Genomic DNA, 23,016 nt, shown 5'->3' on the forward strand with positions numbered 1-23,016 from the left:
AAATCGTATCAATTGTTTTAAATTGTGTTTTACGCCATTTTTGTAAAGAACTTGACTAGTCTAGATATTTCTGTTCCCTAATATTCTAACAAAGATCATATTTAAAGCAACTTTATACAAGAAATGGTGCTCAACCTGTTACTCAAATTTGTCAAATCTTTGGAATATTCATATCATCTCTCGTTAGTTCCGTGTATGGTACCACATGTTCGGGAGTGACCTTGGAACCTTTAACATTTACTACCGGGTCGGCATTGGAGCCTATCTCACACCCCTCTTCTCAAAGACTGGGCATTCCAATGACTACTGGGAGCTTGCAGATGTTGAAGTCACATCAGACCTAAATTTCCAGGTAATATTTATTGATATATCACAGGTATCACTCTTTATCAATGTAATGACTACTGGGAATGTACAGTTGTTGATGTTATATCAGATATAATTTTCAGGTAATATTTATGGCTATATCACAGATAGAATTTTGTATCACTCTAATGATCATTGGGAGCTTACAGGTGTTGAGTCATAACAGATCTGATTGTCCAGGTAATATATAATGTTATGTCACAGAGCAATTCCTCTGCTGAATAAACATGTATGTAAATACTTGATGCATGTACCTGCTTAAAGATGTTACAAAACTAAACAAAATGTACCTTAGACTTCAATGCATTTTATAGACCTTTCTGCTTTATGAACTAATGTCATTTAAAGTTGTAGATACATGTATTGCAGAAGTCATAAGAAAATTCTAGGAATAATCCAAAAGATATTTTTTTCTAATTTGATTGAATTAGTTATACATGTATCTTTTTTGTCCCTGTTTAATGTGAAAAAGGCTGTTTTACCCCCAGAAATGGTGAATTATGCTTCCTTCAACATACTACACACACCAATATTTGTTTATACACACCAAGGTCCCGTAACTTAAAGGTTAGCGATTAATCGTAAGCTTGATTTTACGATTGATTGTACATTGTAGTCAATGGAATCTATCATGGAAAAATGTTCTACGATCATTGCTAAGCTTTGTGTTACGGGCCCCAAGTCTTTGTTTTGTGTTATGTTTTCCTAAGATTGCTATTGAAGATGTAAGGAGAAAGAGTCCAGTTGGCATTCTCTTCATACATGTATGTTGCTATTCTTTTCTTTTCTTAGATTGTCATTGAAGCTCTAAGAGGCAACGGTCCAGCTGGCGATATTGCAATTGATGACACATCTATAACATCAGATTGCATCAGATCACCAAGTGAGTTCAAACCTTAGCATTCTAAAATCAAGTTAACACAGATATTATGTGCATACCGGATGTCCCCCTCCGTCTAAAAATATCCTGTTGTTATCAAAACTTCTCAACAACAATGCTGATTTTTCCTCACAAAAAGTGGATGAAATGCTTTTATGTTGCATACATATAATATTTTGCATATCCAATAGATAAACTTGTTCCAGTGATAGTGTTCTAACCTTCAGATTTAAGGGCACAAGAAAACTCCTATCTAATATTTTGGTAAATTTTTAGATTATTTTACTTTTCTATGTATCTTTACATTCTGTAATCTCTTCAACCAAGTATGTTGGTACTATTTTCTTCATTTTGATGTTTAACACTTGCTTTAATTCTGTCTTTTTTTTCCCAACCCATCTTTTACAGCTGAGCTACAACCAGGTGCTACGTCGCCCCCTATAGTTACATACGGTCCATGTGGGCAGGGCAAATGGCAATGTGCTGATCTTAGCTGTATTGACTTGGATCTCTTCTGTAACTATGAGGCTGATTGCTTGGGAGGGGAGGATGAGGCTTCGTGTGGTAAGGATATGAAGAAGGGCATATCTATGATGGAAGGGAAATGGAAGAGGGGTGTAAAAGTGAGGCAAAGACTGTAGAATGTCCTGTTGTAAAACTGTCTCTCCCCCCCCCCCCATAAAAAAAGCAATCACTTTCTTGGAAAACTTACAAAGAAGAAAATGTGATTTCTTCCCATTTATCCCATGAGAGCAGGAGAGATACACCACACAGTTTGGGGTCAAAGGGGGCATTGTGCACTCTCACCCCCCCCCCCTCCTTCATTTGACCCAACATTAAGCTTACTGTGAAAAACCTATTGCCTATTGTCTGAATATAAAGCCTAACTGCCCTGATAGGGACTTCGCATAGAAGGTCCCTCTCAACAAGTAGTTTTCGTACTAGCCTTGTATCAAGACCAACTAGTTGATTAATTTGACCAGTCATTTAAATATTCTGATTAATTTATGTTGTTAATTGATTGCATGCCTGACATATCATGTGTGATAAGTATGTTTAGTAACATATTCAGATTCTAAAAAAATATGGTACTCTCAACAATTACCTGAAAGCTTTCTGTACTGACTGCACAGAAACATTGTTAGCGATAACAGAGGCCCTGTTACAATCTTTACTTTGGCAGCGATGCCTAAAGTTACAACAATGCATTGCTTCTGTAACTATGAGGCTGATTGCTTGGGAGGGGAGGATGAGGCTTCGTGTGGTAAGGATATGAAGAAGGGCATATCTATGATGATTGAAATAAATGTTTTGACTTAATAATTCGAAAGATGTGGCTGGGCTTACTCTTGACGCTCTGTTAGGCTAACAACATTTGTGTGCGACCGGCACTGAAGGATTGCCTGACATAGCAACCACAGAGGCGTGCCAACTAGATTCCATGTATTTTAGTTTATTCATTACTAACAGAAATGCCTTATTACATGCTTCCAAGGAAGACACATGCATTAATAATAATTATAATAATAGCTGGACTTATATAGCGCTTTTTGCCAGAGGATACAAAGCGCTTGCTATTATTACCCTGGCTTTAGCATGAGCTACCATCACCGGCGCTCAGTGCATGCAAGGAATTAATCGTACCGGGTACCATTCACCTCACCTGGGTCGAGTGCAGCACAGTGGATAAATTTCTTGCTGAAAGAAAACACGCCATGGCTAGGATTTGAACCCACGACCCTCTGTTTGAAAGGCGAGAGTGAGAACCACTAGACCACGACGCACCCACATTAAAGTTTAATCACGTAATAGACAGAACTATAATTATTATGTAATGTTTTTAGGATCGTGTGACTTTGAGAGTGGTCAGTGTGGTTACCAGGATGATAGCTATGGAAGCTTTGCTTGGAGTAGAGACCAGGGGAGTCTGATCAAAGATGCTGGAGGTAAGATGATTTAATATGATTGCAATTTAGTTACAAAAAAAAGGGAAGGTGGTGAAGAAGAAGCAAAAGAAGAAGAAAAGGAAGAGAAGAAGAGGAAGAAAAAAGGATGAAAAAGAAGAAGAAGAGAAAGAAGAAAAGGGGGAGAAGAAAAGGAGGAGTGTGGTGAAGAAGAAAATAAGAGAACTCGGTGAAGGAGAAGAGAATAAAGGAAAATATATTTTTAAAAGGGAGGTGAAGAGAAGAAAATGAAAGAGAAAAATTTGGAAGATTAGTTTTGAAGAGGAACAAGTAAAATGTTGAAAAGTTTCTAATCATATCTTTTTCAAATTTGTAGGCAAATTATTTAAAGAAGAAGGTACTGTGGTACAAACAGCCTGACTATAGGCTAGTCATATTTTAGAAGTTTTTTGAAGATGCTGGTGTGATGATCTCAGGTTGCCAGCTAGTGCATAAGGCATGATTAGATCTTTTTAATATTTTGTCACCATTCCATTTAAATCTTTCCATTTAAGAAGTTCGACTATTATGTGTCATTTTTTATATCAAGGTTTCTACATGACAGTTGGCAGTGGCAATGGACAGTTCAATGAACCAGCTAGACTTGTGAGTACAGTCCTTCCTGACACTGCACCAGCTTGTACCCTGACATTCTGGTACATTTATCAGGTAAGAGACTGTATATTAAGGCTATTCTTTAAAACACTTGCTGATATACTTTTTTCGATTTTTTGCATTTAAAAAAAATCTAAATTCTAAAAGCTAAACTTTATTTACAGACGGTTGAAAATAATGCAAATGAAAACTGTAATGATAAGTATATTTTAAAGCAATTACTGCAACATTAGTACCCCACCTTCAGTGTAGCAAGATATAAAGCAGATCAAAATAACTACCCCCCTCCCCAAAGGGACAGCAATGGTGAATGGTAAAACTTTAGGAGAGGCTAGTAATTATGGTTTATTGCAGAAAATTACAGCTCCAAAAATTTTCAGAATTGCATGTTTGGGATTGCTTTTGATTTCTTGAGTTGTATATCAAACGCAATCTTTTCTGTTACTGACCCAGATTAGTTTCAGTTGGATTGCAATATAGAAATAATATGGTTTCTTTGGGAGCATTTCATGAAACAAAATTGATTTTACTGACTTGTTAAAAGCTACTGCGAATCCTTTATTCTGATTGGATAAGAGCAAATTATGAAGTTTTTCATTTCATGAAACACCCTCATTTTCATTTCTAAGGTGTCAACTGCTGCGAATGTCCCTCTTACTGAGTTCTACATGCAAGTTGCAAATGCTAGTGATCCAGCGGATTCTGCAGATTTATGGAGGGCTCCCCCAACATCAGTGGCAACATGGACTCAAGCTACAGTCGGACTAGGAAGACAAATATCAAGCTATCAGGTAAAAAGAGTGTACACCTGTCAAAATATGTGCAGGGTCATATGGCAATGCTCCCCCACCCCAACCCCAAACAAAAGAATGATTATCATAAATGAATGTATAAATTGATAAATAGATAAATGAGTAAATAAATAAGTTTAATGAAATTCAGAATTTAAAAAGAAATTTAAAATTCAAAAGATAATTCTGTAATTTGTCTTTGGTGAAACTACAAAAATCAATGAACTTGAACACCAACAAGAAATACAGCCCCAGTCCAAAATGCTTAGCATTTATCCTTTCAGTACACACCCTGATAATTTCTTTTAACCAACCCAGAAGTTGGTTTGATGTGAACAGACCAATTGTTGATTACGAAAATTGCAATACATTTTTGCATTCGATTTTGCGTTAACCAACAGTTAACCAAGGATAGCTAAGCGATTTCTGTGGTTCAACCAACAGTTAGTAAGGGTAGATAAACACTTTTTGTGTCTTAACCAACAGTAAGGATAGCTGAACAATTTCTGAGAAGGAATGAAATCTTCAGAAGCCTTGTTGCTCAACAATTATGAGAGTTTTTTATGACAAATTTATTCATTTCATGATGGAGTTATTGTGCGTAATTTTTGTACCATATTCAGAGTGCATTTCATCTTTTTTTGTATGATATGTACATCCAGTGGCTTGTAACACAATCATAGCAACCATCGTAAAACTTTTTTTACGATTGATTGAATTGACTACATGAAAATCAATCTTATAATCAATTGCTAGCCTTTGTTTTACAGAACCCTGGTATGGTTTACTATTGCTACTTGTACTTTCTCCTCCCAACAGATTAAATTTGTTGTTGTCATTTCGGATGATGACGATGTCATTGCTGTCGATGACATCATGCTCACTGGCTGCAAGGTGGAATCCTATAGCCCGTGTGAGGTTCAATGCGACAACCTACTTTGTGTTCCGTTCTCAGAGAAATGTGACTACTCCGATGATTGCACAGATGGGACGGATGAAAGGACATGCGGTGAGAGTCCATTTGCTTTATTGTAAATTTTTTTGCAGCTCTGATCCATCTGCGTAATATTAAAAAAAACACAGCTAGCACGTGCTTCAAGTAATCAATGTGTACACACTAGTGCATACATTAAGCAAACTATCAGATTATGCAGCTCTTAAGCAGAGAGCGATATGACCTTGGTAAATATACCGTCGACATTTACAATGCAATTATATTCACCGAGGTGACATCAAAACTTGGAATATAACAAATGCGATCCTTGCAGCTATGATCATGTGATGGCATATTGATCTATCACTTATTTGAATCTACACAAGCATCTATTGATTCCTTGACTATCAGATTCCATAATTTCCATGTATAAAAGGTTTGTACATGGACCCTCAGGCTAAACAATAAAGAAAAAATATTTTTAAACTTTGTACAATCTCTAGTAGATATGAACCAATTCTTGCATACATGAGCAAAGCACGAAGCACCAGTGAGTGTTGGCTTGAGTCATGGATATACACATCCATATTAACTAACTATTTACTAAATGAATCAGTTTTCCTTTCCTCAAATTGGCAACATTCATTTTTTTAACCCTCTTACATACAGTAGTCTGAAAAAAAATATGGAGACGATCTAGGTCAAAATGAAGGATAATGGTAAAATATTATTCAAGAATTGCCAATTTGCACTTTTCAATAGTGATGATATATTTTTCATTGCATTGCAAATTTTGGAGTGCAATGACTAGGGTTAGTCGCATGGTTTTTATTCAGGAATGGCCCAAAAATTATTTATTTAACATAAAAGATTTCTCTTTCTGATGATGTACATCTATTAAGTGTCTTATCTGATTGTTTAAACTATATGCTTCTTAGCACAAGCCAGTGCAAGATGCAGATATTGTAATATCCTCGATGTTTTTTTTTTGTTCTCAGATTCATATCAGAGATGTGACTTTGAAGCTAATCTTTGTGACTGGAGCCAGAACAGGGAAGATGATCTTGACTGGTTGTGGATGACGGGTAATCAAGGGGCGCAGGGTGGTGCCCCTGGTGTTGACCACACCCTAAATACTCCCTCAGGTGAGTGTTTATTGGTGATTGGTTGTGAATGAAGGGTAATTAGAGGGCGCAGGGTGGTCGCTCTCGTGTTGACGACATACTAAATACTCCATTAGGGGAGTGGTTATTAGAGATGATCTTGATTGCTTGAGGATGAAGGGTAACCAAGGGGTGCAGGATGGCACACCTGGTGTTGATTACACCCTAAATACTCCATCAGGTGAGTGTTTAATGAAGATTAGTTGTGGATGAATTGTAATCAACAGGGACGGGGTGGCAGCCAACTAGTGCCAATCTCACCCTGAATAATCATATTGGATGAGAGTGTAATGGAGGTGATCTCGATTGGTTATGGATACTGGGTAGTCAAGGGGCGCTGGGAGGGCGCCCCTGGTGTTCACCACACCCTAAATACTTCTTCAGGTAAGTGTTTATAGGAGACTATCTTGAAGTTTGTTGATACCGGTATTCAAGGGATGCCGATTGGTGCCCCTGGTGTTGACCACCCCCTGAATACTCCATTGGTTGAGATGCTGACACCAGTTGTTTACACATTACTCTTGAACTTACTAACTTTCTCAACAGGTTTCTCCTTATTCTCTATGTTATTGTTTATTCTGGTTTTTCTCCCTCTTCTTCTTCTTGTTCTTTATCTTTTCCTTCTCATTCTTCTTCTTTTCCTTCTCATCTTCTATTCTTTTGCTTCTCGTATACTGTTTCTCCTTCTCTTTCTCTTCTTCTTTTCCTTTTCCTTTTTTCTTTCTCTGCTTTATCTTTTTCCCTTCTCCTCTTCCTCCTTCTATGATATGAAGTGGGACTAATATAAATTATCCTCTTTCACGATTGATCTTCTTTACAGGACACTATCTCTACCTCTATACCTACGACACCGATGTCAACAAGAGAGCAAGACTTGATGGTCTTATTTATTCCCAGCCGAATACTGCTGGTGATTGCCAGGTAGGATGACATATTTTATTATATTTCATTACTAACTTTTGAAATATGTTCTTACCTTGAGGAAATATTTTAATGGTTTCTTTAATTTTATTCGAAATGGTGGCACTCACACATTGAATACAATTAGAAAGAGGAAAATGTGCTTGGAATTGAGCTGTTCCTAAATGCAAACCATTAGTCATAACTGCTCTTTAAACACTCTTTTATTGCATTACAATTTAAAAAAAAATACTGTTTATAAATGCCTTTTTTAATAGAACACTGCCATCTTCTTAAACATTGAGTCTTGTTAAATGATATTTATTTGATTGAATTTTGTATTGAACTACTTTTGTCAAGAAAAAGCACTCCAAAATTACAAAGGGAAGGGATGGCCTGTCATAGCGCCAAGCAATAGGCTGTGTCACATGATGAAAAGTTTTCAATGACTGACCTTTGCCTGAGTAATATAGACACATTATTTCATGAATGCTCCTGATCAAAAGAGGCTACTGAAGCATGTGAATGAGAATAAACGAAGGAATGATTCCAAAAATCGAAATATCCAACCTTTTTTAGCAACATTGTGTTATCATCATTATCATAAGGCTATCTGTGTTATCAATATCATCAATTGTTATCAATATCGATCTTTGATTATTTTTTTTCAATCTTCCACACAGATGAGGTTCTGGTACCACATGAACGGTGCTAATGTTGGTACACTGAGGGTCATGACCCTGATATCCCTCTCTGATTACCCACAATCCATCTGGTCAAAATCAGGCCCACAGGGAGATGTATGGCTGAGAGGCATCGTTGACCTTGACCCAGGAAGTAGATTCCAGGTAAGAAATTGGTGATTTGTGGCCCGTCGCAGAAAAGTTACTATTATGTTAGCTTTGCCATTCAATGGTAACTACCACGCTGCCCAACTATGGCAAAAGGAAGCAAGTGACACATCAGTGAAATTTGAGTTTTTGTTGTTTCTGAAACACCCTTTGTATGTTGCACGTTCAGACATGCAAATTTCGGGGAAGAAATGATCGTTCTATGGAAAGATATTGTAGAAAATATGCTGTTAAATTTCATTGATGCCTATGTAATGACGAACACATATTGCTCATTTACAACAAATGATACTTTTGTAACTTGCATCCTTTTTGCCAAAGTATGGCAGCATGGTAATGATGATCAACAGCCAATCAGAATCAAGGATTTCATGCAAGTTACCAATGGATTGTAAAGTTAACATAATGGCAACTTTTATGCAACGGGGCCTTGGGCCAGTATTCAATTTGATACTTAAACAAAAAATTTGAATATTTTACTCAGTACTTTGCTCAAGTAAAATACTTAACCATCTTTGGTATCCAATTGCATCTTTTAAGTGATATATTTTGGGGGAATGGGTGAATGTATGTTCAAGTGAGGTTTTCATTTATTCTATTTTTCCCTTTAGGTTCTACTAGAGGGTGTGGCAGGTGGTAGTGATGGTCATATGAGCCTTGATGATATATCATTTACACCTGGATGTGTAGTCTCACCAGACCAGACCCTACCCATTAAGGTTACTCCTTCAAGTAAGTACTGCCATTAATTTTACAACACAATGTTGCATTACTAGATACGCACATTTATGTTTTCCACTAATTTGTTTTTTAATGTTAAATGAAGATTTAGTTTACACAGGATGTGGTCACACCAAATGAGACCCTACTTTTCGAATAAATATATCCTTGTATTGTACAACATTACAACGTTGTATTACTAGATATGCACATTTATGCTCTGAATGTGGAACAGTGTGAAGTTTGCATCGGATGAGTAATCTCACCCGATCAGACCCTACACACTCCTGCCAATAAGTGTATCAATGAATTGTACAACCACACACGTTTCTGCTCTAAAAAAAATTGTGAATGTTTAACAATGATAAAATTTGAAGGATGGAATAAAAATATTATTGATTGTTATCTGTTTATTTCAAGGTGCCCCTCACTGCAACACAGGTGAACGAGCTTGTGATGATGGATCCTGTCTTGATATTACTAAATTCTGTGACTTCAAGTTTGATTGCAACGATGGCAGTGATGAGAAAGAATGTCGTAAGTTGGCAAAGCGTAATTTTAGGTTAATATGTATATTTTGTAATATTTGTAGCTTGTTTTATATACATGAAATCTGATATTCAGTTAGCGCCATAAGTGTCACTGGAGAGGGTGTTCACTCTTTAAATCCGCACCACTATTATTAATAACAATAATATTTTTTTCTTTTGAAATTGAGTACTGTAAGCTATATTGTTCATAGCCTAAAGATAAAGAAAAAATTAACCAAAATTCACTTTTGTTTTTATTTTTTACAGCCTCAGTATGTAGATTTTAATGTGATATGTACTCATATCTATTATTTATTTTTATCACCTTAATATTTGTATTCCAGTGTTGTTCATCGTCTAAGAGTAGAAGAAAAAATCAACCCAAATTCAATTTTGTTTTGCTCTTTTACAGCTTCGGTATGTACATTTGAAAATGATATGTGCTCCTGGGAGCAATCTCTAAACGATGATTTTGATTGGCTGAAACACAATGACTCTGATTCGTTGGAATACCTTGGACCAGATACAGATCACACAATGAATAGTCCAGATGGTGAGTTATTAAATCTCCTCTCACTCTCTATTTTTCCTTCTCTCCCTCCCTCCCTTCCTCCCCCCCCCCCCCCTCTCCCTCCAAAACAAAATTTGTATTCTGGAAAACAAAAAAAATTTGCTGTTGTCAAACCTATGTTCTCGCAACGCTGCTAGCACTGAATGATGTCACAGACTTTGGGATGGTGATTTTTTTTTGCCTGTTTGCTGAGACATGAATGCATGTAAGCAAGCAAACACCCAAGATCCTCTCTGAGGGACCTGGTAATGAGGATATTAAAATGCCGTACTAGCACTAGCGCATTAAGGGGGAATCAAACCCGGGTCACCAGAATCCGAATCCCCCATTCTATCGACTGAGCTAGAAACCTCCATATAGGACAGTGAAAAGTGCAAGATAGCCCAATTTCGAAACCTGCTTCTTTGAGTTATTATCAAGTAAAAGGCTTGACTGTCAAGCAATGAGAGTATATAAGCCTAGCTGCCTTGAATTGTTATGTTTTGTAATAACTTATAAAATAGCTCATAAGCTGTTAATTGGTATATGATTTGTCATTTTCACATTATATAGCTCATAAGAAGGACAGACCTTGATAGGTCATTGTCCTACTGTCTGCCCCTCACATCTGCCTTATGATAGTTTTAACCTTGCTTTGTTTTTTGTTTTTTGTTTTTTGCTTATTGTGCTGTATATATATTATTTTGATATGTTCTTTGTCATTTTTGAGAGATGTGAATTAAGTTGAATTTAATTGAATTCAATAAGCTTTTAATTGGAGATGATTGGATTATGATTCATTAATTTCACATTTAGCTTCAGTTATGATCTCATGTTCATGACACAGTTAATGAATATGTGTTCTGGTTACATTTTAATCTTTTAAAGGAATTTACTACTTTGTGGATGGGACTCAGCAGGCCAGCGCACAATCAGCCAACCTATTCGCAACCCTGGTTGGCCCACGGTTCAGCCAGGCTGGTCGTATGTGTACCGCATCGGTGTGGTATTACTCGTATGGTGTGGAGTATGGTTCGCTTGCTCTGAAGCGCAAGGTGCTTACAGATGAGAGGACGCTGATGGTCGTGAATGCCGGGAATACTGTGGAGAGCATGTGGATGAAAGCAGAAATTCAGATTCCACAATGTCTAGTGGACTTCCAGGTATGGTTTCTTCAAATTTTATAGAGGGTACTCCACATGTTGTCATGGTTATAATAGGGATTACTAATATGAATGATTGCATTAGGATATCTACTTGATGGTTGTGGATCCTGGGAATGCTGTGGAGAGCATGTGGATGAAAGCGGAAATTCAGATTCCACAATGTCTTGTGGATTTCCAGGTATGGTGTCCTCAAATAGAGGATGACAGTATTAGCAATGATCAAATTACAATTTCTACTACTACTAAAAATGAAAATAGTCATAATAATGGTGATTACAGACAACAAAGAGGTTGAAGATTGCAAAGATAATGAATGAAAAAAAGTGATGAGGGAGGAAGAAAAGAAAGTAGAAGAGGGAGAAGGAAAATAAAAGGATGAATGAAATGAAAGATCAAAAGAAAAAAGATTAGGAGAAAAGGAAGAGCAAAAGAAGAAAAATGCTTTAAAAAAAAACAAAAATGAAGAAGAAGTAGTAGTAAGAAAAAGATGAGGAACCAGAAGAAAGAGTGAGATCTTGTAATTATTTCATCATTTTTTTTTTCCTTTTGAATTTAGTGGATAAATAATTTCTAAATGTGTTATGATAATTATACGTGCTTATATACTATTGCTTAACATGAAAGTGTAATGTTGCCTGATGTCACTATCTTAACATCTTTCTTTCTCACTCATACTTTTTAATCATATCTCTCTTTTTTTTCTTCCTCTCTCTCTATCCTTCTTATCGTAGTTCCTTATCACTGCAGAGAACCGCCAAACCCAACCCTATGCTGGAGGCTTCGCTATCGATGATATACGATTTGATAACTGCGCATACGACCCATATACTCCTGTAACATGCGAGGTCGGGGAAGCGAAGTGTGGTACCGGCCAGTGTTATCCAGCTAATAACAAGTGCGATTTTACAAAGGACTGTTGTCTTGACAGTACAGATGAGTCAGACTGCTGTAAGTTGATTAATTAACTTAATTGATTAAGTTTACTGAAAATATATAATTACTTCATCAAATTGAAAGTTGATGAAGCATATGAAAACCAAGTGGCAGTCTGCCCTTCTGAGCATGCTCAGATCAGCTCACATCTATTGTAAATCCAGAGCATTGTGACATCATTACCTCTGTATGTATAGAGGGCACCCTACTGACCATGCTCAGTTCACATCTAATGTAGATCCAGAACATTGTGACATCATTATCTCTGTATTCGTGTGTGTCTGTCTATGTGTATGTCATCATTCTATTGAAGAACTTTCTCTGAATATTCTTTTTGAAATACATTTTTTTTTCCTTCAGCTCCAGACAACAGTTAAGGTATCTAAGAGTTGAATAATAGTGAAAATAAATACATATCTATTTGTGTTTTCTTTAGCTGCCTACAATAGATGTGATTTTGAGAGTGGTCTGTGTGACTGGGATCAGATGACAGAAGATGATCTAGACTGGACCACAGTCCAGGCCTCTACATCATCCTACCTCTCTTTTGATCATACATTAGACAGCAATAGTGGTAAGGAAACAGATGGAATACACAATGAGGACTATTGTATTTGCTGTTGTTGTTGTTTCTTTGTTAAGTTGTTTATTTGTAGTCATTGCTTGTAAATTTCCTTTTGTGCAGTACCCCAAGTAAAACAGTGTTTGATTTACTGACGGGGTCATTCTCAGTAAACAAAACATATAGATAAGTAAATAACAGTTTTGTTTACTCCAATTTTAAAGGTCTTAATTTTCTTCAAACTTACCCTTTGAAATTTTCTCTTCATTTTGTCACACTTATAAAACATCTCTCTTTCTTGTGTCTCTCTCATTTACTCACAATTATTATATTTTTCTTGCTCCCACTTTTTCCCTCAATCTCTCTCTTTATTCCTCTCGCATTCTCTCTCACTATCTACTTTTTTCTCTCCCCTCACGCATTATTTTCTCTCTCCCTTGCACATGTTTATCTCTCGCTCTCTCTCACTCTCTCTTTCTCTTTCCATCACTCTCATCCTCTCAGGTTATTTCTTGGTAGTCAGTCAGTACCAGCAATCATCACCGGGTTCATCTGCTCAACTTGGTGGTTTCATCATCAGTCCAGTGACAACTGGATGCTCGGTAAGTCTTCATCCTCTACCTAAGTAAAAAACAAACCTCCCCCTCCCTCCCTCCCTCCCTCCCTCCCTCCCTCCCACACATCCACATGCACACACAGTTACAAGTTGCTATGCTTAATGTTGCATATAGATAATTCTAAAATCATACTTTTGGGTTTGATCTGGATAATAGAGGAGGAAACGCCACACGATTAGAAGTTGTAATGGTAGAGCTTGGAGCAAAATAAATCTTGTTGAGATAATATTACACGTTGTTGTAACAAGATCAATAATTGTTGAAGTGTTTGAAGCAGTACTCGGTGTAGCAGGAGTAGAGCTTGTAGTGATTGCAGCAGTATTAGTAGCAGTGCACATTGTAGACATAGTAACAGGAGCAGATTTAGAAATAGTAGTTTTGCTAGAAAAGGTATTAGTTGTATTATAAGTAGTAGTAGTTGTTGTTGTAGTAGTAGTAGTAGTAGTAGTAGTAGTAGTAGTAGTAGTAGTAGTAGTAGAAGTAGCAGTAGTAGCATTAGTAGAAGTAGCAGTAGTAGCATTAGTAGTAGTAGTAGTAGTAGTAGTAGTAGTAGTAGAAGTAGCAGTAGTAGCATTAGTAGAAGTAGCAGTAGTAGCATTAGTAGTAGTAGTAGTAGTAGTAGTAGTAGTAGTAGTAGTAGTAGTAGTAGTAGTACTAGTAGTAGTACTAGTACTAGTACCTAGTAGTGAAGTAGTAGTCATTGTATTAATAATAGTATTAGTGAAGTAGTCAACATATTACTTATAGTATTAGTAATAGTAGTATTAATAGTAATAGAGGTCAATGTAGTCATACCAGAAGGAATTTATGGTCATATCCCAGATAATGATACATCTAAAATAACATCTTCACACACCCTATCATACAGATGAGGTTCTACTACTTCATGAGTGGAGATGATGCATCCATAGCCATTAAGACTAGGACTCTAATAGGAGGTCACATGACCGAGCAATGGGGAATGTCAGGTGACCAAGGATTGACATGGAATCGAGGATCACTCCCTCTTGTCAGTGATGATGCATTCCAGGTAATGGTGTAAAAAGATGCTGCGGTGTCTTGAAAATTTGTGTCTTTTATGATATATGTGCCAATAACATTGATAACTTTATCCCAAGACATAGAAGATAGCATAGGCTGTAAGTAAATATTGCTTGAATCAAATCTTTGGTAGATGTGTACATATTGGAATTTTTTTATTTGTAATATGACATACTAATTTGTATAGTGCAGAAACTGTGTGCATATATTCTTTCACACCCAATAATACAATTAAATCTGTCTATTAAGTCTACCCAAATGAAACAGACGAGTGGCCATTCTAAAATATGTATTACTTCCAAATGGATGACAATTTTGGTGGCCACTAAAGAATGGTTTTAACTATGGACAATTGGCCACTAAGACATGTTTGTCTGTACATATGCCACCAACATCTATCATCATGAGAGGCTTATGGGTCGAAAAGTTTCTCGTAAAACGTACAAGATAGCACAGGCTGAAAGTGGGAATTGAAGTGTTAAATGGATACCCGGCTGGATGTAAAAGACTATGTAGTATGCCTACGAATTGAGTGTTGGAAATCTGGTTGGAATGCTCCCCAGGGAGTGGAGAAAGTGGATACATTGTATGCGGGCATGCAAGGATCCGATGATGACTAGGATGGTAATAATTGCACTGTAAAGTGCATAGAAACAAAGTTTAATAAGCGCTATATAAATGAAACTATCATTTTGTTATTCTAACAATATAGTTGATTGAATGAATCCCTTTGGCAAGGAAGAATAAGGTTTAAGAAATACATGTATATGTGAGATTCCATTAAAACTTGGTGTTTAAGTGAGGATTGTAATCACTGGTGAACCTAGGATTTTCCAGATAGGGGGCAAATTTTTTGGAGGATATTTCGTCCGCGAAAAAATTTGACAAGCAAAAAAAAAAAAAGGTCTTCAACCCAAAAAAAAGGATTTCTTACCAGAAAAAAATTGACAAGCCAAAAAAAAAGTCTTCGAATAAAAAAAAAAAGATTTCTTACCAGAAAAAAAAATTTACAAGCAAAAAAAAAGGTCTTCGAACCTCAAAAAAAGGATTTCTTACCAGAAAAAAAACTGACAAGCAAAAAAAAAAAAAAAAAAAGTGTTCAGGTTAAAAAGATGGGTCACACGTCTGTTTTCATTGCATTTTGTGACTCGTCATTGGGGCAGGGATACGTCCCCTGCGTGAGTTGTGACTCGTCAGGGTGGCAGTCTGCCCCCCCCCCCCTCAGGTACGCTAGTGATTGTAATCACTCTAAAAGAGAGACTCTGTGATTGAAGCGTGGTGCTGAGTCCTCTGTGATGACCAGTTGTTCAGCAGTGGCATCACAATAAAGGCTCAACTTACTATTAGAAGCACGAAAGGAAGTTCTTTTGAATTAAGTTAAGTCATTTTTTAAAGACCACAGATGTCTTTCATTTTTTTTTAGACCACAGATGTCTTTTTTTTACTTTAGAGAAATTAATTAGATACAAAAAAATGCCTTGACCCGGGCAAATATTTGTTGAGGAATGCTAGTTTACCAGTACTTGAATGTATCAGTGTATTCTTCTTGGAGATCATTCCTCATTTCTCTTCTCTCTTACAGGTTATCTTTGAAGCAACTAAAGGATTAGATACCAATGCCTTCTTAGCTCTTGATGACATTTCATTCACACCCGAGTGTGTCCAATCTAGCACCCCTCTACCAAGAAGTACTACCACCCCTCCATCAACCACACCCACTACCAGAGGTATTTTTATTACCCCTCAGTTTCATCTTTACAATCCTATATTACCTTTAAAATCGACCACATCCATTACCAAGGGTGTACTTTTACCCCTTAATTCCATTAGTGCTTTCTAATTACTCTTGATGATTATCATTCACACCTGAGTGTGTAAAATCTAGTACCCCTCTACTAAGAAGTACTACTACCCCTCCAACAAGCACACCCACTACCAGAGGTATTTTTATTACCCTCAGTTTCATATTTACAATCCTATATTACCTTTAAAACTGAACACATCTATTACCAAGGGTGTAGTTTTACCCCTTAATTCCATTAGTGCTTTCTAATTACTCTTGATGATTATCATTCACACCTGAGTGTGTAAAATCTAGTACCCCTCTACTAAGAAGTACTACTACCCCTCCAACAACCACACCCACTACCAGAGGTATTTCTATTACCCCTCAGTTTCATATTTACAATCCTATATTACCTTTAAAACCGACCACATCCATTACCAAGGGTGTACTTTTACCCCTTAATTCCATTAGTGCTTTCTAATTACTCTTGATGATTATCATTCACACCTGAGTGTGTAAAATCTAGTACCCCTCTACTACGAAGTACTACTACCCCTCCAACAACCACATCCACTACCAGATTTAATATGATTTCATCGTTAAAATCCCCATTGGACACTTTTTTATGACGGGTTATAGTCTAGTACCCCTCTAACAAGAAGTACTACCACCCCTCTACCAACCACACCCACTATCAGAGGTATGGTATTACCCCTTAATCCCATCTTTAAAATCCCCATCGGACACTTTGTTATAGATAGAGGGTTGCAATCTAGTACCACTCTACCAAGAAGTACTACCACCCCTCCAACAACCACACCCACTACCAGAGGTATTTTTATTACCCCTCAATGTCATCTTTACAATCCTATATTACCTTTAAAACCGACCACAGCCATTACCAAGGGTATGCTTTTACCCCTTAATTCCATTAGTGCTTTTTAATTACTCTTGGTGATTATCATTTACACCTAAGTGTTTAAAATCTAGTACCCCTACGAAGAAGTACTACTACCCCTCCAACAACCACACCCACTACCAAAGGTAATATGATTGCATCGTTAAAATCCCCATTGGACACTTGCTTATGAAGGGTTATAGTCTAGTACCCCTCTAACAAGAAGTACTACCACCCTCTATCAACCACACCCACTACCAGAGGTATGGTATTACCCCTTCATCCCATCTTTAAAATCCCCATCGGACACTTTGTTAAAGAGGGTTGCAATCTAGTACCACTCTACCAAGAAGTACTACCATCCCTCTACCGACTACACCCACTGCCAGTGGCATGTTATTACCCCTTGATACCATCTTTACAATCCTTTTCTATTATATGATGCTGAATATTTTCATTCTTACCATTTCAATCAATAATGGCATTTGAATGATCACCCAATGTAGAATATTTGAGCCCCTTCTGTTAATCAAAAAGTCCTGTTATTTTGAAAATTGCCAATTTAATGTTGTTTTTACAGTGACGTCTCCAAGCCAGATAGAGACAACAGTGACATCGACCACCCCTAGAGAAAAGCCTACACCAGATAGTCAGACGGGTGGAAATTCAGGTTAGTTCTGCTTAACCCGTAGATTCGCCGTCTTTCCTTTAAAAAACATTTTGTTGCAATTTCTTTTTTTCCAGGATGATGATGAGAAAGACAAAGAATGTACTGAAAATGTTCATACCAATACCAGTGCATAGATGGTGCCTTTTAATAAAAAACAATAATTTTAGTTAATCATGAAATTAAAATTGGCAACAAAAAAACAACAGTAAAATCTTTGTTTCATACAATTTGACTGATTTTATATCAATATTTTTATGTTTTCTCAAGGCTTGAAAATTGATTAAAAATCCATGATTGTTGCCAATTCAAAGAGCAAACTCAAATTAATTTTAATCTCATGTAAGCACTATACTTTTTTACGTCCTCTTGCAGAAACGGTTTACATTGCTGTTGGTGTTATCTCTGGGATCTTAATCCTTCTCATCTTCCTTGTTCTGGCCTACCTTCTGGTATCAAAGAAAAGAGGGTAAGTTAGTCAAATAACTTGCATGAAATTGATCTCACCCAAATTTAGACATCTCTTAAAAGGCGAGAGTCGTGGATGTTAGCAGGAATCTTGCAAGTATCTTCTATTTATTTATTTATTTATTCATAAATCATTGTATTACATCTCAGATAAAAGTAAGGATTGAAGGAAAGTGATCTTGAAAGAAGCTTTGCAGGATTTCTGCTATAAGAGACATGGCATTGACTTATATTACAGTGCTTTCCTTGGGCCCGTTGCGTAAAACTTTTGCCATAAAAAAACTGGCAAAAAAACAAACGCTGGCAAACAAATTTATGCTGTTGAAAATTACACATTAAAAAACTCTGGCAAAAAATTCCCAATTTTTTTTATGGCAAAATTTTTATGCAACAGGCCCCGTAAGTTACACTTAACTCTTGGTGAAAATTTAATGAAACAAGTAATGATTTTCACTGACTACTGTAATTAAATAAGCTAATTAATAGAATCCTTGCATCCCTGATGTGACTTTTGGTGGCAGCGGTGGGATATAAGCATACCTGGGTCCTGTGAACATAAAGATTAGCAACTGACCACGAGGCTAATTTCTAATTTATAGGGCCCTGATGGAGTTTTAGACCTTAGCTCCACATTTCTTCTTCATGTTCAATTCTAGACTTTAAGATTTCAATCCCAACCCCACCTCCAAAAAACTGATTGATCAAGAGGGAGAAAAGGATTGAGAGAGGAGGTGGAGTAAGAGAGATATAGACTGAGAATGGCAGAGAGAGAAAAAAAGAGAGTAAGAGAGAGACAAAGAGGGCATTAGAAGAGTGTGAGAGAAAAAGAAAGATATAGAGAGTGAGAGAGAAAAAGAAAGAGACAGATAATCCTGATATAACTTCCGAATCCCGCGATACACAACATAACATCATGCCATCATACTGATACTGTTAGAACAAAACGGTAAGCACTTGCATTGATATTCCCTTCATTGTCTCTTTTTCAGAACTAAGCCACCGGTAAATGAAGTGAATATACCTGGTGCTATGGAGAACCAAGGATATGATACTGATCTTAACATCACGACTGTAAGTATACTAATCGGTGCAGGAAAAACGTGAGGGTAACGGGGGCGCTTTCACCCTTGTGACAGCCGAAATTGCCCTTGAAATTCCTAAATTCTACAGTTAACCCAAGATCTGCTACATAAACAAACATTATTCAAGGACATTTAGAAAATGAATATTTTACATACTGCAGAATAATAAGATATGCATTTGAAGTATAATGACTTGTTGAGCAAAAAATATAGACATTAAGGGAATAGACCCCGCAATTCAGTTCTTGACCCCATATGGCAAAAATAGCCCTTATTAATATGAATCTTTTCCTAGCCTGATACTAATCCAAGTAGGGGGTTGGGCAAGGGGAGGGGGCTCATCACACTGAATTCATCTCAATTGGTAAATAGCATGCATCTTCCTGTTCAGAGGTGGATCTGTAAAGGTTTTTCATATTGTACGTCACTTCTAGAATATGGTCATGGAAGTGCTGAAATGCAAAAGAAAATGATGATATCATACTTAAATCATTTATCATAGAAATTGAAGAACAGTACATTATTTTGTAACAATCAATTACAAATTCATTGGCATCATTACAATTTCATTATTCCTTTATAAGTAAGATATTCATTATTACAATTTCATTATTCCTTTATAAGTAAGATATTCATTATTACAATTTCATTATTCCTTTATAAGTAATATATTAGTGATTTTTGCAAATATTTATGATTTTCCCTCCAGTTTGCAATGCATGATATTGATACCAATATGTTTGGAGCAAGTGGAACATACAACTCAAATGTAAGTATAGATGAACACGATAAGACTTAAATCGTGTATGTATAAAAAAAAATTATAAATACAGAATTCCCTAATTTCGTTTTACTACAGGGCCCCATTTAATAAAAAGTTGCTATGATAGCAAGCAACTCTTGCTCTAAAGTCTACTAACATGAAAACATTGAAAATGCTGCTTCCTGATCGGTCTTCCTATGAAAGTTGACATTCCAGCAAGGGTTGCTATTATGGCAACTTTTAATGAAAAAGGGCCCAAAAGTATAAACTGATAAAACTATATATTTTTTCCCAGTCACATAACTACCACAAGACTAATCTCAAGGGTATATCATTGTGGGGTGTTTTTTTTTTCTTTTTTTTTGTAATGACTATGCGTGGTCATAAAGTTCCTCAGTTATTGGGGACAAGTACATTTTCACATCTTTTATAGTAATTATAACAATATGCCACACATATATATCACTTAGGATAGTGTTTCTAAGCATTTCATGAAACAAGTCTCAATGACTCGTTATAAGCTACTGAAATCCTTGCATCTGATTGGCTTAGAGCAGACTAGTCAGTGAAAATCAATGAGAAGATGCTTTATGAAACAATACCTAGGAGAGAGGGAACAGGGGAGTATTTCACAATCAGTGATTATAAATGACAACTGTTATAAGCTACTAAAATCCTTGCATCTGATTGGCTCAGAGCAGACTAGTCAGTGAAAATAAATGAGAAGATGCTTCATGAATCACTCTCCATTCTTTTCATTGACATCTATAGCTTTGGGGAGGTAGGAAGGGTATTTTGGTACTTACATCCAACTAAGGGGAGTTGGCCTCGATAGGTCTTTGGCCTTTGCCAATCCCCTACATCCACTGTATTTTGGTTTTACCATTTTCTTTTGTCATTATATTTCTTCTTTTTTTATGCATTGATTGAATTTTGTCATTGTTTATGTAATTATTATATTTTGAATAAATGTGAATAAAGTGAATTATGAATAAATCACCCTTCTAAGTCATGTATTTTTATTTCACTGCTGATTATTCCTAAATCTTTTTTTCTTCCTCAACTTTACAGATATCTGGAAAAGAAGGCTTCTCAAATCCTACTTATTCAAACCCATCAACGGATTATCCGATCAATAACGATTCAACGGCGTAACCTTTCAAAACCAGCGCATATCCTTTCTTATGCATCAATTAAATTACCTATTAACAAGTTGCCTACTGAATTGTCCAATTTCCAAAGGTTTTGTACAGAGGCGATCTAGTTTTAGTACGCGAAGGGTTAAAAATGCAATTTTTTTATGACACAACAGTGTAACCCTTCAAAACCAGCGCATATCATTTTTTTGTGCATCAATTACATTACCTATTAACCTATTGACTACGGAATTATCTGATTTGCATAGGTTTTGTATGGAGACAATCTTATGGTTGTAGGCAAAGGGGTAAAAATTCCTTTACTTTTTTCTTATATTTCAAGGTGTGCTTAAGCCATCAAAAACTTTTCTACCTTTTACATTGTTATTTTTTTATAGTACCCTTCTACGTTTAGTACAATAATAATATGACAGAGATTTCTTTCAGGAATCGAATCCTGGACAAATTTTTGATAATGATATTGCAGGTATTTGTACGAGGGAAACTTGTTTTACTCTGATGAATATCATAATTAAAATGTATTTGTCTATCTCGGTAAGCAGCCCTTAAAAACAATGTAAACAACCCTGAAATTTATCATTTTATATGTATTTAATTAATAATTTCAATTTGAATAGTATTTGATAGTATATGTTTGTACATTGTATTTTGTATATAATAAAGCTATCATTATCATACGCAAGGCTGTATATTTTGATGTAAGTTGTATGTACTTAAATGACAAAAGAATATGTGTGCTTTATATATTTCATTTTCATTAGAAATTGGGGGTTACACGTATTAAAATACCAATAATACGTTAGACAGTAACAATAAATAACTACTAATAATCATGGGTATACATGCATGTGTGCTATTTTTCTATGTGATAGATATTGATATGATTTATATTTCTTAATTTATGAAAGAAAAATGTAAAGATTATATTTATGCCTCAAATCTCTTATTGAGATCATAGGCCTGAGCCCCATCTTACAAAGAGTTACGATCGATCCGATCAACCTCAAGTTTATGGAAATCCATCAATGTCATCATTTATTCTTAAGGAAATTTGCACGATGTCCTTTGTAGACGAAGCGAGGCACGCTGAATTGTCATGACAGCCATGAACATGTTTAGGTCATATCTTGAAAATATTTTGAACAAACATGTATTTTAGATGTTGATGTAGCTGGATTTCCATAGTTGCGATTGATCAGATTAATCCCAAATATAATGACGGGCCCCTGACATTTGACGTTGGGAGTTCTTGTTAAAAGTACTCCCCATGGAGGAGTAAGTGATCTTTTTTCGGGAGAGCCAGAACCTGATATCCAGAGTTAATACTTGATCTGTAAAGGGCTTATTAGAAAAAAATGTCCAATGTTTGAGCAGTGTGTGAAAGTGGGATTTTATTCAACATATTTATGTTGTTATTTTCGTCGGTCAAGTTTCAAGGCTTGTTCCATTCCGATGTGAATATTTACGTCTATATTGATATTCTGTAGTTTTTTATCAAGGAAATAATGATAGAATTTTACCACTAATAATAACTTTATTTCAATTCTTTGATGGTTTTACAGCTGTGAAATGAGAGTTAATATCATTTGAACATGAATAAAGCTAAGTCAACCGAACTTAGTTTTGCACTCGG

General features: G+C 36.1%; 1 protein-coding gene across 2 annotated transcripts in view; it reads left to right on the forward strand.

The window, feature by feature from the left end:
- The window catches only part of LOC129263112 (MAM and LDL-receptor class A domain-containing protein 1-like), a 158,035-nt gene extending 135,019 nt beyond the window's left edge, over window positions 1–23,016 (forward strand). For both annotated transcript variants that reach the window (XM_064101201.1, XM_064101202.1), the window contains 24 exons: window positions 188–352; window positions 1,159–1,249; window positions 1,655–1,810; window positions 3,091–3,192; window positions 3,740–3,858; window positions 4,434–4,595; window positions 5,415–5,604; window positions 6,528–6,674; window positions 7,513–7,613; window positions 8,276–8,440; window positions 9,055–9,175; window positions 9,584–9,700; window positions 10,106–10,246; window positions 11,132–11,406; window positions 12,141–12,357; window positions 12,779–12,916; window positions 13,409–13,506; window positions 14,390–14,551; window positions 16,145–16,289; window positions 17,827–17,916; window positions 18,289–18,382; window positions 19,371–19,452; window positions 20,173–20,232; window positions 21,298–23,016. In XM_064101201.1, coding sequence (XP_063957271.1) covers window positions 188–352; window positions 1,159–1,249; window positions 1,655–1,810; window positions 3,091–3,192; window positions 3,740–3,858; window positions 4,434–4,595; window positions 5,415–5,604; window positions 6,528–6,674; window positions 7,513–7,613; window positions 8,276–8,440; window positions 9,055–9,175; window positions 9,584–9,700; window positions 10,106–10,246; window positions 11,132–11,406; window positions 12,141–12,357; window positions 12,779–12,916; window positions 13,409–13,506; window positions 14,390–14,551; window positions 16,145–16,289; window positions 17,827–17,916; window positions 18,289–18,382; window positions 19,371–19,452; window positions 20,173–20,232; window positions 21,298–21,381 — 3,222 coding nt within the window. In that variant the 3' untranslated portion in view covers window positions 21,382–23,016. The remainder of the gene's footprint in view (window positions 1–187; window positions 353–1,158; window positions 1,250–1,654; window positions 1,811–3,090; window positions 3,193–3,739; window positions 3,859–4,433; window positions 4,596–5,414; window positions 5,605–6,527; window positions 6,675–7,512; window positions 7,614–8,275; window positions 8,441–9,054; window positions 9,176–9,583; window positions 9,701–10,105; window positions 10,247–11,131; window positions 11,407–12,140; window positions 12,358–12,778; window positions 12,917–13,408; window positions 13,507–14,389; window positions 14,552–16,144; window positions 16,290–17,826; window positions 17,917–18,288; window positions 18,383–19,370; window positions 19,453–20,172; window positions 20,233–21,297) is intronic.

Source organism: Lytechinus pictus, chromosome 6 (genome assembly GCF_037042905.1).
Source record: "Lytechinus pictus isolate F3 Inbred chromosome 6, Lp3.0, whole genome shotgun sequence".
In the NCBI taxonomy this organism is placed as follows: domain Eukaryota; kingdom Metazoa; phylum Echinodermata; class Echinoidea; order Temnopleuroida; family Toxopneustidae; genus Lytechinus; species Lytechinus pictus.